At 53.8% G+C, this 11928-nt stretch overlaps 5 protein-coding genes across 5 annotated transcripts; 1 reads left to right on the top strand and 4 right to left on the bottom strand.

Moving 5' to 3' along the window:
* Positions 1 to 13: 13 nt before the first annotated feature.
* GCG54_00012069 (uncharacterized protein) lies at positions 14 to 1562 on the bottom strand (the record flags this gene model as incomplete). The annotated part of the gene is made up of 2 exons (XM_045411957.1): positions 14 to 190; positions 234 to 1562. 2 exons carry the CDS (start codon positions 1560 to 1562, stop codon positions 14 to 16), a joined length of 1506 nt encoding a protein of 501 aa, XP_045263741.1.
* Positions 1563 to 3921: 2359 nt separating this feature from the next.
* GCG54_00012068 (uncharacterized protein) lies at positions 3922 to 4398 on the top strand (the record flags this gene model as incomplete). The annotated part of the gene is made up of 2 exons (XM_045411956.1): positions 3922 to 3987; positions 4045 to 4398. 2 exons carry the CDS (start codon positions 3922 to 3924, stop codon positions 4396 to 4398), a joined length of 420 nt encoding a protein of 139 aa, XP_045263740.1.
* A 434-nt stretch (positions 4399 to 4832) lies between these two features.
* GCG54_00012067 (uncharacterized protein) lies at positions 4833 to 5690 on the bottom strand (the record flags this gene model as incomplete). Its single annotated transcript, XM_045411955.1, has 1 exon — positions 4833 to 5690. The coding sequence occupies one exon, from the start codon at positions 5688 to 5690 to the stop codon at positions 4833 to 4835; it is 858 nt and encodes a 285-aa protein (XP_045263739.1).
* A 634-nt stretch (positions 5691 to 6324) lies between these two features.
* GCG54_00012066 (uncharacterized protein) lies at positions 6325 to 7155 on the bottom strand (the record flags this gene model as incomplete). The annotated part of the gene is made up of 1 exon (XM_045411954.1): positions 6325 to 7155. The coding sequence occupies one exon, from the start codon at positions 7153 to 7155 to the stop codon at positions 6325 to 6327; it is 831 nt and encodes a 276-aa protein (XP_045263738.1).
* A 1146-nt stretch (positions 7156 to 8301) lies between these two features.
* Positions 8302 to 11830, bottom strand: GCG54_00012065 (DNA repair protein RAD5; the record flags this gene model as incomplete). The annotated part of the gene is made up of 2 exons (XM_045411953.1): positions 8302 to 8380; positions 8430 to 11830. The coding sequence occupies 2 exons, from the start codon at positions 11828 to 11830 to the stop codon at positions 8302 to 8304; spliced, it is 3480 nt and encodes a 1159-aa protein (XP_045263737.1).
* Positions 11831 to 11928: the final 98 nt, after the last annotated feature.

Here is an 11928-nt window from a genome sequence, read left to right as displayed (position 1 = left end):
ATATCTAATTCCTTTAGTATACCACAATTCCGTATATACTCCATGTCCTATACTCCTTCCGGTGCTGGATTCCATGGACGCATGCTTTGCCGCCAAGCATCGCCGTGAAGGTGAGCCGCCTCAACAGCCGTACAATACGACTCATCAGAGACATCTCGATGATCTTTATGAGTAGGATATCCACCCCAGCCTAAAGTATATGAGTCAAAGATAATGGCCTGGGGCTCCATGACTTCATCTCGGTAGACGGTGCGGTACATCGCCCACTCCAGCTGAGCCTTCTTGTCAAAATAACCATCTCTGACATCTACGGCGAAAACCCGATCTCGTGGTTCGACCGCATGCCACTCTCCCACCTTGAAGTCAGCACACGAGTGGCAATTTATGTCTCGGCCTCTCTCTGAAAGCCGTTTCAGTCGACAAGTTTTCATCCAACAGTTCATGCCAACCCGGTGCCTAGAAGGGCATTTGATTCGCATCGCCGCATGGCCTTCCAAAGGCCATCCCATCTCCTCTTCACAGATAGCACACTCCCTGTCCTCATCTGAAAGCGCAGCGATTTCCTCCTCTGACAAAGGTATCACAGTATTTTGTATCGCCGCCGCGCTCGCAAACTCGTCTTCCCGATGGAGCGAGCGGTTTCGGTGGAAATAATGATGCATCCCTAGCATCCGCAGCTGGTCGAACCAGGCATCACCGCCAAACCCCACAGGTTCGCCGAAAAGTAGTTTCCTTTCGGGCATCGGGCGTGCGCCTTGCCTGCAGAGTTCAGCAAGCTTGTTCGCGCAGGCCGGCGTGAGCTGAGGATCTTTGCCCCAGTCCTCCATTTCGAAGAATAAGATGTTCTTGAATATGCGCATGACTTGAAACATGCGCAGGAACGTGAGGCCACAGTCGTTGATTACCAAGTTCTTTGCTGTGTTGATAAGACGCATACGGAAATTCAACTCGATCTCCTTGACAGAGTCATATTCGTTCCCGTAGTGGCCGAGAAACTTTTCGTACCATGCTTCGATGCCGCCTTCTTTCATGTTCCAATCATGTTCCATGCTTTGGCTCATTATTATGTGCGCTTTGTCGTTGTCCCAAATGTCCATGAAAAAAGGGATGACCTGGATCTCACCGACCGACGTCGGCCGCTTCAGGTGATTGAGCTGGCTCAAGTCAGGCTGCCCTGCCATCTTCGCCATTGCCATATCGCGACAAGTGTGGCCTGCGTTCACCGGATCGTCCCACGCGTATTCCTTCTTTTGTTCGTTGACGTAGACTATTTTGTCTCCAATGAGCACTGGAGTAGGATGGGTGCCTTCTCTGGGGTAAAGATAGGTTCGAGCAACAGTCTGTCGCATTGCTACGGCAATATTGTGTAGCTCCGGCTCCATGTTAGTCCTGTTGCAATCGCATAGGCCACCCTCGTCGAAGTGATCCTTGCTGAAGCGGCAAGCCATTTCCATCTTCGACGTGCGGTAAAGTTGGAGATGGTCCTCATCGGCGGGGATAATAGGCCATCTTGGGACTGTTGATGTTATCATGATGTCGCACAACGCTTGTGCGTAAGACATGGTGGCCTCCTCTTCCCGTGCACTTCGCGGGTTGACACCCGTCGACGCTCCTGATAAGGGGCCTTGCCATCTGCGTGACAATGGCTTCGTGACGGGCTCCACGAATTTCCCGGTACAGTTATGGCAGGGGAAGGGGTATCTTTCGTCACACACGGAGAGAACATCTGGTTTGATGCAGAGTTCGTAGAGGGGATTCGCGCAGCGGACGAGGTATTGATGAGTGTGGGTGTCAACGGCGCCGTTGGCCTGGCAGGAAAAGTGTCTGCTCAAGAAGATACACATTGTCGCAGCAGTCAGTAGTCGAGGAAGAAAGAAGACTAGTGGAACTGTGCTGTCGAAAATGGTCAAAAGAGGGAAACGAAAAAAACAAAACAAAAAAAAACACAGCAAGAGCATGTCGCCTTTAAGAATGGCCAGCAAGGACCCTTTTCACCTTGAGTATTCTGATTTCATCACCACGACCGCAAACCACCAGTGTCTATGACTTGTAAGGGAGGCATTCGAAAGTCCCCAGAGCAGGCCTGAAGAGGTGATACGAGCCATTGTCTTTGGGTTCTTCAGGGTAATGGAGAAATTGGGTAACTCGCAGTCTTTGTTGCCTTTCTCCCACAATAGCGAGGGCCTCTGATACAGCATTGCCTGTTGTTGATAGAAGCATTGCATCTTTGTCCCAAAATTCATCGTCGAGAGGGACATACACGTAGAGGAATAGATGCTAGCCCGGTTCAGATTGCAAGTTGAAGGAGAATCGCAGCCGCGACGAAAATAGGAGCTCATTATCTCGGTACGTCTCCGACGGCACCTACAACCTGACAACGGCCCTTGCTGCAAGTCATTGTACATGGGCAACACATGGCACTTGCCGAGTGCAGCTTCCACTGTGACAAGACATATACTATAAGATGAATTGTCTTCTTTCCCCAGGCAATGTTGGTGCCCAATAGGTTTGGAGGCGAGAGAATGCAGGGTGCAGCTGCAGGCGGCACGTCGTGGTGTAGGCCGAGTGGCTGGTAGCACAGCTGCACAGTCGCCCTGTCTTCTCGGCAAAGGGACCTTAATCAATTGAAGGAGAAGGGCCGTTGGGTTGCCATTGAGGTTGGGGAGGTGCAGCTGTCTCGATCCGGCAATGTCAGCATCGAACATGCGGAAGGGAGCCGGTGCTTGCCGGTCATGCTTTCAATCAAACGCGGTGGTTGAAGCGATGCAGGAGGAAGGTGATGTTGGAGAGAACACACAGAAGAGAAGAACAACAGCCCACCGCAGCTACGGATACAGTGCTACGGGAGCTTAGTCAGGCGCTCAATGCCCCGATAAGATAGCACGCCAACGTAAACTGCATCGCCAGCTTGACCCCTTCTCCTCCTAATGTGCCATCCATGACTTTCATCACCTCTGCCCCTTGTCAACATCGTCCAGCATCGCTTCCGAAGCCATGGAAGAGGACGGAATACTCCACTGCTCCATCAAAGAAGCTTCAACTAGACCCGTCCGCTTCGGAACGCCATGACCGATCCCACGCTTACCGCGACGATGGCGGCCCATTGACCCTTCGATCGTCTTGATGCCCAACGGCGGCTTCACGATTCAAGCATTCGTGGCGAGCACTTCCGTCATTTCCTCATTTCTCATTCTCATCGTCGCCTCTGCATTCACATTGGCGACTACTGGGTCTACACGAAGGAGGCGATCCGGCAGACTTGCCAGTGCAACTGCTGCAGTCAACCCCAAGGCATCAGCCCATTGCAGCTCGATAGCCTCACCTGACGCGACTGGCAGCCCTCAACTCCCCCACGACACCACCAGCAGGAACACCCCCAGGTTGGGCTGTGGACGGCCCGACGAGTGCGGGAACCGCTGCATGGGGGAGCCATGGTCGCGCCTGCAATGAATCCATTGGTTTGGCGACTGCATGCGGCACGCATAATCGTGGGCAGCCTGCCTTTGGCCAGCTGCATCTTGTTCTTGTTTGGACGCGGATATACACTCTTACACTCCCTCCACCTCCGCATTCGCTGCGCAGTGCCACTCTTGCATATCTCCTCCCCGTTTCCAACCTCTCAGAAGCATCACGGAATGCCCATCAACTCACGCGAGATCCCAATGGGCACGTCCGGCGCCCATCCATGTGCCTGTGCCGCTCTTCCTGGAGGCAAACCCAAGGTTAAATATGCTTCTCGCTCCTCAACGAGGCATCGTGCAGCCGTCTTTGTTTATTTTCTTTTACACAGCATGTTTCAAAATGTTTCTTTTCTACATTCGTGGTGTCTATACGTTGTAACTCGGTAATTATCCTGTTGTATTCTAGTCCATTCATATTCACCTCGCTGCCAAAAGCACGCCACCCCCCTCGTCGCCCTAGATGTACATCCCACTTCCACTCCCCCGAGCCTCCGGGTTTGAGGCTGAGAGGCGTTCGCCACCGGTTGTACGTTGGACAAAAGTCGTGGCTCCTGGTCTTTCGGCCCCTCTTACAAAGAGACAGGTCGGAATTGCAGGGAACAAGACTACCAATATCACAGTCGGTGTTACAGTCGGGGTTGCCATTCTAATCTTCATCCTCGGCTCGATCGCTTTCCTCTACTTTTACCGACAATCCCTCAACCGCATCAGTCGTCGCCGACGCCGACAGCGTCGTCATATCTATCACAAGACCGTCAGTTACAGAAGCTCCAACAGAAGCTCCAAGAGCTCCTCCACGAGTGGTCCACCGCCTCCGGGCCCGCCTCCGCCGCCGTCAGCTCCACCTTCCGCAGCCCCTGCCGACCCTCCGGCTGATCCCCCGACCGATCCTCCGGCTCCCCCTCCACCTGCTGCTGCACCTGCGGATAAAGAGTGATATGGCTGTCTTTGATGTTTCGTGAAGCATAGCGTTGAGTGCAGGACAACCAATATGTTGGTCAATAGCCTACCAATGAAGCCTTCCGTTGTGCTAATATGATTACAGGCCTCTCTGATGCTTGTGTACACTGACATGATGTAAGTTAGGTCGTTGTTTGGGTCAGGAGTTTGCTTTGAGCAGGAGTTTGACGGCAGATATGAACGGCGATACCAGGCGCCGGTTGAAAACAGCCATGTACAGTCGATTGCTACGTTTTCTCATCGCGTTCTTTGCCAATTGATTGCAGCCTTTCATCTTCGAAACACGGTTCCTCCATCCCTTATTCAAGCAAACATCTTCACATCCCAACTCACGAGCTCCTATTATGAACAGTTCAGATCTATTCTTATCCCCATGAATCGGAGTATCCCACCTGCCACAAAGCGGCTGCATCAATCAGCCGCCATCTCATTGTCATCCAGGGGTATTGGCCCATCGCCAGCTGCCTCCCTCCTCAGGTCCCGGCTCCCGGGCTCAACGCCGCAAAGAGCATCAAAGAAAGAAAAACAGCATTCGTTGCAGCCCACTTCCATGTCTTCATCAGCATCAGAATAATTGTCATCCATAAATCGCTGCAGTGGGAACATGGGATCAACGCCCCAACCGATCTCTGTCCCTGGGTCGATGTCCCCAGGCGGCGGCCCATAATCGACGAAATCGTCACCCATCACCCCTATGCCGACGCCGATGCCGACGTCGCCCAGTCCCATGCCCATGCCCATACCGGCCACCGGTGCCGGAGCTATCGGCATGCCAACCCCCATAGGCATCTCCATCGGCGGCATCGGCATGAACCTCACCTCAACACCACGAGACTTGCCACGGCCATTCTTGCTGGCCCTCTTCTTTGATTTTGCCTTCTTCTTGGTCTTGGTCTTCTTCTTTGGGCGTTTTTGGTGGTGGTGGTGAGCTCGTCTGTGGTGATGATGAGTCCACCTGTGAGTATGTGGGATTTCGTCTCGGTGTGCGAAGGCAGTATGTCCATGAGTGTGTCCCCGTGTCGTGGGGTGTGCGTGGTGCATCATTGGGTGTTTATGTGGTTTGTGATGATGCTCGGTATCTCCTTTCTTGGTCTTCTTTTTGGGTGAAAAGTGGCAGTTGAAGCAGTAGTATATGATGGCGCACGCGAGCACGGCTGCTAGGAGACAGCCGACGAGCCAGCCTGCTACTCGTCCACCTTCTGCGTCGCGGCGAGATAGTTTGTGTAGTGGCGTGTTTGCGTCGATATGTTGACGAGGGATAGGGGCCATGGCGATACGGACAACTTTGATCGTAGGAAGACCCGGTAATGATACTCATTATAATCAGATGATACCACGCCAGGCTTCCTCGCGTCGACAAAACCAAAACTTTGCCCCGTATCCCAAAGATCGTGGCATGGCGCAATATGAGTCTTAAGTCTGGCACGGCATCACAGGCTGCTGCCAATATATCGAAACGCAACTATGCACCTGATGCCAGTATTAGACCTGAAGCGCCAACAATCAGCAATCAACATGCTACTATTCCTACGATCTAAAGTTCGTTTCATGTACATGCACAAACGCAGCAGACGGAAAGCCGGTCCCAAACCACCGGAGCCCGCAGCGCAACGTCGCACATCCGCCTCCCGGTATTTAGTCACCTCTCTTCATATGATGCAAATGGTCATTGCTGACTCTATTCCCCCCAAAACACGAACGGGAATGGGGGAAAAGACTATCTATCCTATCCTACAAACATCACGGGTATCTGCCAGCCGCTACGTTCCGAAACCCGGGGTCTCCGTCCCCTCGTCTGCAAACTCCATGCTTGTTGAAACCAGTGGGTATTCCCGCCCCTATGCACGTAAAAGCAAATCTCGTATCAAAACACATCCAATGTAGTTTGCTCGTGAGCAGACCCTCAATTTCTCCTCCGTCCCCGCCTCTCCTCCCGCCTCTCCTCCCTCTCCCGGATCCTGACCATAACCGCCCCAATCTTCTCCTGGACGTTCCCCGACCTTTCCGTGAACGCATCGTAGAACTCACAGTCGGCGTGCCCGGGCTGCCTCTCATTCAGCGAGATGATGGCATTCGAAAGCGCCTCCAGCTCCGTCTTTAACGGACCGTAATCCGTCCAGCCATGGCCTTGTCGACGATGCCGCCGCTGTTGCTGCTGCTCGTCACGATGTGTCGGCTCCCGATCCGGTGAATCCCTCCGACCGTGCTCGCTCTGCCCCCGTCTCCGCTGACCGCCGTCCTTTCCATCTCCCCGATCCTCGCGAGAGAGTGCCCGCGAGTTCGCATACCGATCCAAACTACCACCCCGCGTCCTCTCTCGTCCACTACCACTAGCACCACCAGCGCCGCCACTCCTCTCACCACCTCTCTCCTCTCCCGCTCCGCCGCCAAACTTCTCCATAGCTTTGGCCAGAATGCTCTTCCCAATAGTCTCCAGCACGTCGGCGTCCATGTTCGGAACACCGCCCCGGTGCCTCTCCTCGTCGTCCCTGCCCCTGGCCCTTACCCGATCATCGTGGACGCCCCTGTCCCGCTCGCCGCCCTGGCCGGGCATGTACTTGCGCACAGCATACTCGACGAGACCCTTCGCAAGCATCTCCAGAATAAGCTCGAATTGCCTGCTGTGACCGCCACCATCATCTCTTCGTGTGCGGTTGCGGCCGCGTCCGCCGCCGCCGTCGCGGGGAGGCGGGGACGTGTTGCGGCGTGTAAGTGTACGGAGGAGTACGTCCATAGTTGTTAGATTGGTGTTGCTGCTGCAGCGCAGCGCTGTCGATGGTTGGTGTATTTGTGTAAGCGAATGTAGTGTGTGTCTGCGTAGCGATCGATGGTTTTTTTTTTTTCCTTTGGGAGATTTCTCTCCGACTGAAAAGAAGAAAGGAAACCGAGGAAAATTCTCTTTTGAGGCCTTCGAGACTTTTTGTTCTTTCGTGACTCCCACCGGAAAACTCGTGGTGCTGTTTAGCTCCCGCCTGCCAGAGTTCAACTCGTGCCTAAATTTTAGGTCATGCGGCGATGGCGGCCTCTGGTTGTGGTTTTCGCGCCTGCTCTCATGTGATTCACTGCGCCGCGGGCGTGAGTCGAGCGGGTGAGACAGTCGTCAAGTCAGTAGGCCCTCGTTCTCTTTCTTGCCGTGAAATATCGTCCGTTTCGTAAAGAACCGTAAAATATTTCGTAGGGCGAGAAGGGTTGTGTTTGTTTCAAATGACCTGCGTCTGCTGCTTTTTTCGTGTTCTGGTGGGTTTGGTGTGTGATGTGGGTGTGAGTTTGGTGGTGAGGTGCGCAGGTGAGTTTGGTTTGAGGCGAAGTGCGAGGTGCGCACTTGCCTTTTTCGATTTATCTTCAGGCAAGTGTCGCGTGGAATAATCCAGAGATGCCGGGTGAGTATTCGGAACGAGGTCAGTTGTCGCCTTATGGGTGGTGAAGGTGAGGTAGTTGACTTCGACGTCGAGCCAAGTTAACCTACACGATCTAAGAAGGCAGGTCTGCGACAAGCGTTACCGAATCGGCTACGGGCGTTCTTTTCTATTTGCATCTTATTTGAATATCCTTTCGACGATATTTGGTCAACCAAGGTGCAGAGGTCTTTCACGACCTCGGACTTCGGCGCCCTTTATTGCCAATGATTCACTTCACCTCCTCAAAGCATCGTGGCATGCTGCACAATGGGCACAATAGAGACCATGTCTTTGACCAAGTAAGGCCCTTTTAGCCTTTATACAACGTGTCTTGCCATCTTCATTTTGTCGATGGAAGGATACGTATGCTATTTATGTCATCTTCATCGACACGTCGCGTGTCATCCTGGGTGCGTTAAACGCCCAGCACCATAATTATTCGTACATACCAGCCATGAGCGTTATTATCCACAGTCGCCCGTTTAGCTAAGAAGCTCCTTAATGTCCTCAATACGAGCAAGCTTCTTCTCCTCATCACTCATCATGCCAAGCGAAGTCGCACTGAAAGAAGTTAGCAGAAGCAAATGCACCGAACCACAGAGAAACTCACATGAACTTCTTCCGCTCCTGGATACGGAGCATCCTCTCCTCCACAGTTCCATGGCATATAAACCGATAAACCTTCACCTCGTCCTCTTGTCCCATGCGATGCACACGATCGATGGCCTGCGCCTCCACCGCAAAACTCCACCATGGATCCATCATGTATACTCTCTTCGCCGACGTCAAGTTGAGTCCCACGCCACCCGCACGGAGACTGATGAGCAACACTGTAAAAGTCTTTGAGTCCTGAAAGTCGTTCAATACCGCAGCGCGGGCTTTCTGAGCCATGGTACCGTCGAGGCGCAGGAACTTGATGTTGGCCCGCTCCAGCGCCGGCTCGATTAGCGTCAGGAACGACGTGAACTGGCTAAAGACGACCGACTTGACACGCGGCTGCTCCTTCCGCAGTTCGCGCAGAGATTTGATCAGGGCGACCACCTTGGACGATGAGTTGTTTACGCCCAGGCGCTGCAGACTGATTTTCGACTTTTGGAACATGTCCGGGTCGTCATCGTGTCTGACAACCTCGAAAAGGTCGCGGTAGTTGATCTCCGCTCGGCAATTGGGACAGGTAGGAACCTTATGCCTATCGGTCTGGTGTTTCATGTAATCCAAGAGACACTTTTTGCAGGCTGAGTGCCAGCATCCAGTGACAGTCTGCTCGACCATGGGTTCCTCCGCGCAAATGGGACATTCGTTCTCCGCTTCGTCGCGAATCTGACCCAGTATGTGTGCGCCAAATGCGTTGGGATTCGACTCGGACTCGGATACAGTGGCTGAGAATTGCTCAATGAGCGAGCCAAGGTCCATGTCGTCCGCAAGACCAGCGGCTAGGTCCGCAGCCGCACCAGCCTCCGACTCGTCTGCAACAAGCTCCTTATTTCTCACCAAGACGGGATGACAACATGACTGACGAAGCCGCAAAATGTTGGCAAAAATACTGGTAAAGGCCTTCATGACGGTACCAGCCTCCACGTTCTCCCTGAAAGACTGCTTTGCTCGTGTAAAGATGTAGTCATAAATTTCTCGTTCTGTCTCCCCCAGCTCGACATCAACAATCTCGACATGCTTCGGTGGAAGAGGAACGAGTGGCTCGCCGTCTGGAATTTTCATGTCTTTGGTTCGTCTGAGGACCAACGGCTCAAGCACCGTCTGGACAACATCTAGTGCGCGCATGAAATCCTTCGACTCGAAAGGAACAGTGATAAAAGTCTTCCAGAAGGAAAAGTTGTTCCATGGCTCAACCCGGAGGAAGCGAACCAGACTGAAGAGGTCCTCCAGCTTGTTAACGATTGGCGTTCCAGTCAGAACCCAGCGATGCTCGGCGGATATCTCGTAGCAAGCTTTCGCTGTCTTCGACTGTCGGTTCTTGATGTGATGGGCCTCGTCAAGAATAACGCGGAAGAAGTTGAGAGAGAACAGACCGGTGTGGTCGGACTTGTTCCCCTTTTTGGCGGCCACCTGATTGAACTCGGAGAGGACAACTCCGTAGCTGGTGATGACCACGTCAGGGGCAGACGCAGCACTAGCCTCGCAGCACATCGCCTGGAGGTTGCTGGCCTTCTCGTTGCCGTAGTAAACTATGGCCTTGAGAGTGCCCTCCTTGGAAGCTTTCTCAGCCTCACTCTGCCATTGCGCCAGGAGTGACATGGGCGCCACAACGAGCGTCGTACATGGCGCTGAGAGCACGTTGGATGAGTTTGAAGCAAGTCTGGGCAGCTCGTTGACAGACGCAGGGGCACCGCCCTCCGCCTTGGCTCGTTGAGCAATATCGGACCGGTGCGAGTGGACGAGACTGAGCATTTGAATGGTCTTGCCGAGACCCATCTCATCGGCAAGTATACCGCCTAGGCAGTTCTGTTCTTGGACGGGGAAGTCCAGTGACATGTCGCCTGAGTACGGGTTAACGTAAAAGTGCTGCTGGTCCTGTACCTGAGGCAAATCCTTGTCGTCGGTGTCCTTGAGTGGCCAGGCATACTCTTCCCATAGAGGATGCATACTGGGCTCACGGTTGCTTTTTAGATCCTTCTCTTTGGTCATCATCCAGTATAATGCCTGTTTTTGGTATGGCCGCAGGTCCATCGCGAACGTATCCGCCGGCTCCGCCTCTGGTGTATTGAAGTCAAACGACTGAGCCTTCCGGTACAGCGCGTCTAGCTGGTCCTGCTCCAGCTCCTCGCCGTCTTCTTGCTCATCAGAGCCAGGGGAAGACCCCGGTTCCTTGGCTGTGACCTTTGTGGCTTCCTTCTCCTTCTTCTCGTCCATCTCCGCCGCCTGCAGTAATCCTTGTCTCTGATGCTTCGCGTTCTTCGATGCCGCCGAGTTCACTCTCGTGGGTTCGAGGTTGATCTCGTGCAGGAGTTTGACCAAAGCGACCTGTCGCAACCGAAGTTCCTTCTCTTCTGTGGACTCCTTCTCTTCAAAAAAACCCGCCGCCCTGTTCTCTGCGACCTTGAACCCGGGACTGTGGAATGCCGAAGCCAGCAGGTGGCACTTGAGTTGGATAAAGACCGTGTCGTTCGTCCGTAGCCTTTCAGGGGCGTAGACACATGTGCCCTCGAAGCGGCAAATCTTTTGGTCCATTAATGTCGATACCCACTCCGCCGTCTCCTTCGCCAGTCTCCCAATCTCCATGCCGCTGCTCGTCGTAAACCGCACCAAGACATCTACGCGTCTCGCGGCAGCAGATCCGCCACGAGGGGCGACAGTCGTGACGCCGAACTTTGTAACTCGTGTGGCCTTGGGAGGCTGGATCTTTTGCCTGTCAATCTTGACAACATCGCCATGCTTGAGGAGGTTGGCACCGCTGCGCGTAGCCCAGCCCTCCACACCAAGAGATCCAATGTATCGAGACTCGGGCATGCTTCGACGAATGATCGGTTTCGGGGAATCTTCCATCGGGACGTCTTGTGCGGTCGATATGGCGGCGGCGGCGGACGGTCTGGCGAAAGCATTGACCGAGGGAGCCTTCTTCTTGAAGTTCTTCCATGTGCCGTCGAAGTACATATTGACTGCGCGCTCTAAGTTGTTCCCACAGTTCTCTCGTACAACATCCAACACATCCGCAGCAACCTTGTCGCCCACGAAGCTCTCAAACATCTCCTGGTCGAAAGTCATGGCGGACTCTTCGCGCTGGAGATCGGACGGAGGAGGGGCAGCGCGGTTGGAGGCATCTTCGATTGGCTGCTCGACCAGCGGTCCGCGTGACTTTAATGGCGAGGAAGGCGCTTCTGCATCCTCGCTCTTGATCTGCGCCCTGTCGTCGTCGTCGACATCTTGAAAGAACCGCTGCTTCTGGTGTGTCGGCGGGGTGGGCAGCGCCGGGCTCGAGTTGTGGCTCAAGGCATCATCGTCGGAGAAGAAGCGTCTCCTCTTGGCAGGAGGCTCGGGAGAGCCTGTGAAATCCATTATAGAACTTGAAATGCTCCCCGAAATACCCTTCAAGGTGGCAGGATTACAATGCCAAAACAGGCGACCAAAAGTACACTCAACCCAGCTCCAGAGAA

This window comes from Colletotrichum gloeosporioides (assembly GCF_011800055.1).
Source record: "Colletotrichum gloeosporioides strain Lc1 chromosome Unknown consensus_49, whole genome shotgun sequence".
Taxonomy (NCBI): domain Eukaryota; kingdom Fungi; phylum Ascomycota; class Sordariomycetes; order Glomerellales; family Glomerellaceae; genus Colletotrichum; species Colletotrichum gloeosporioides.
Note: the sequence above shows the minus strand (reverse complement) of the source record. Positions and strands in the feature narration are given on the sequence as shown.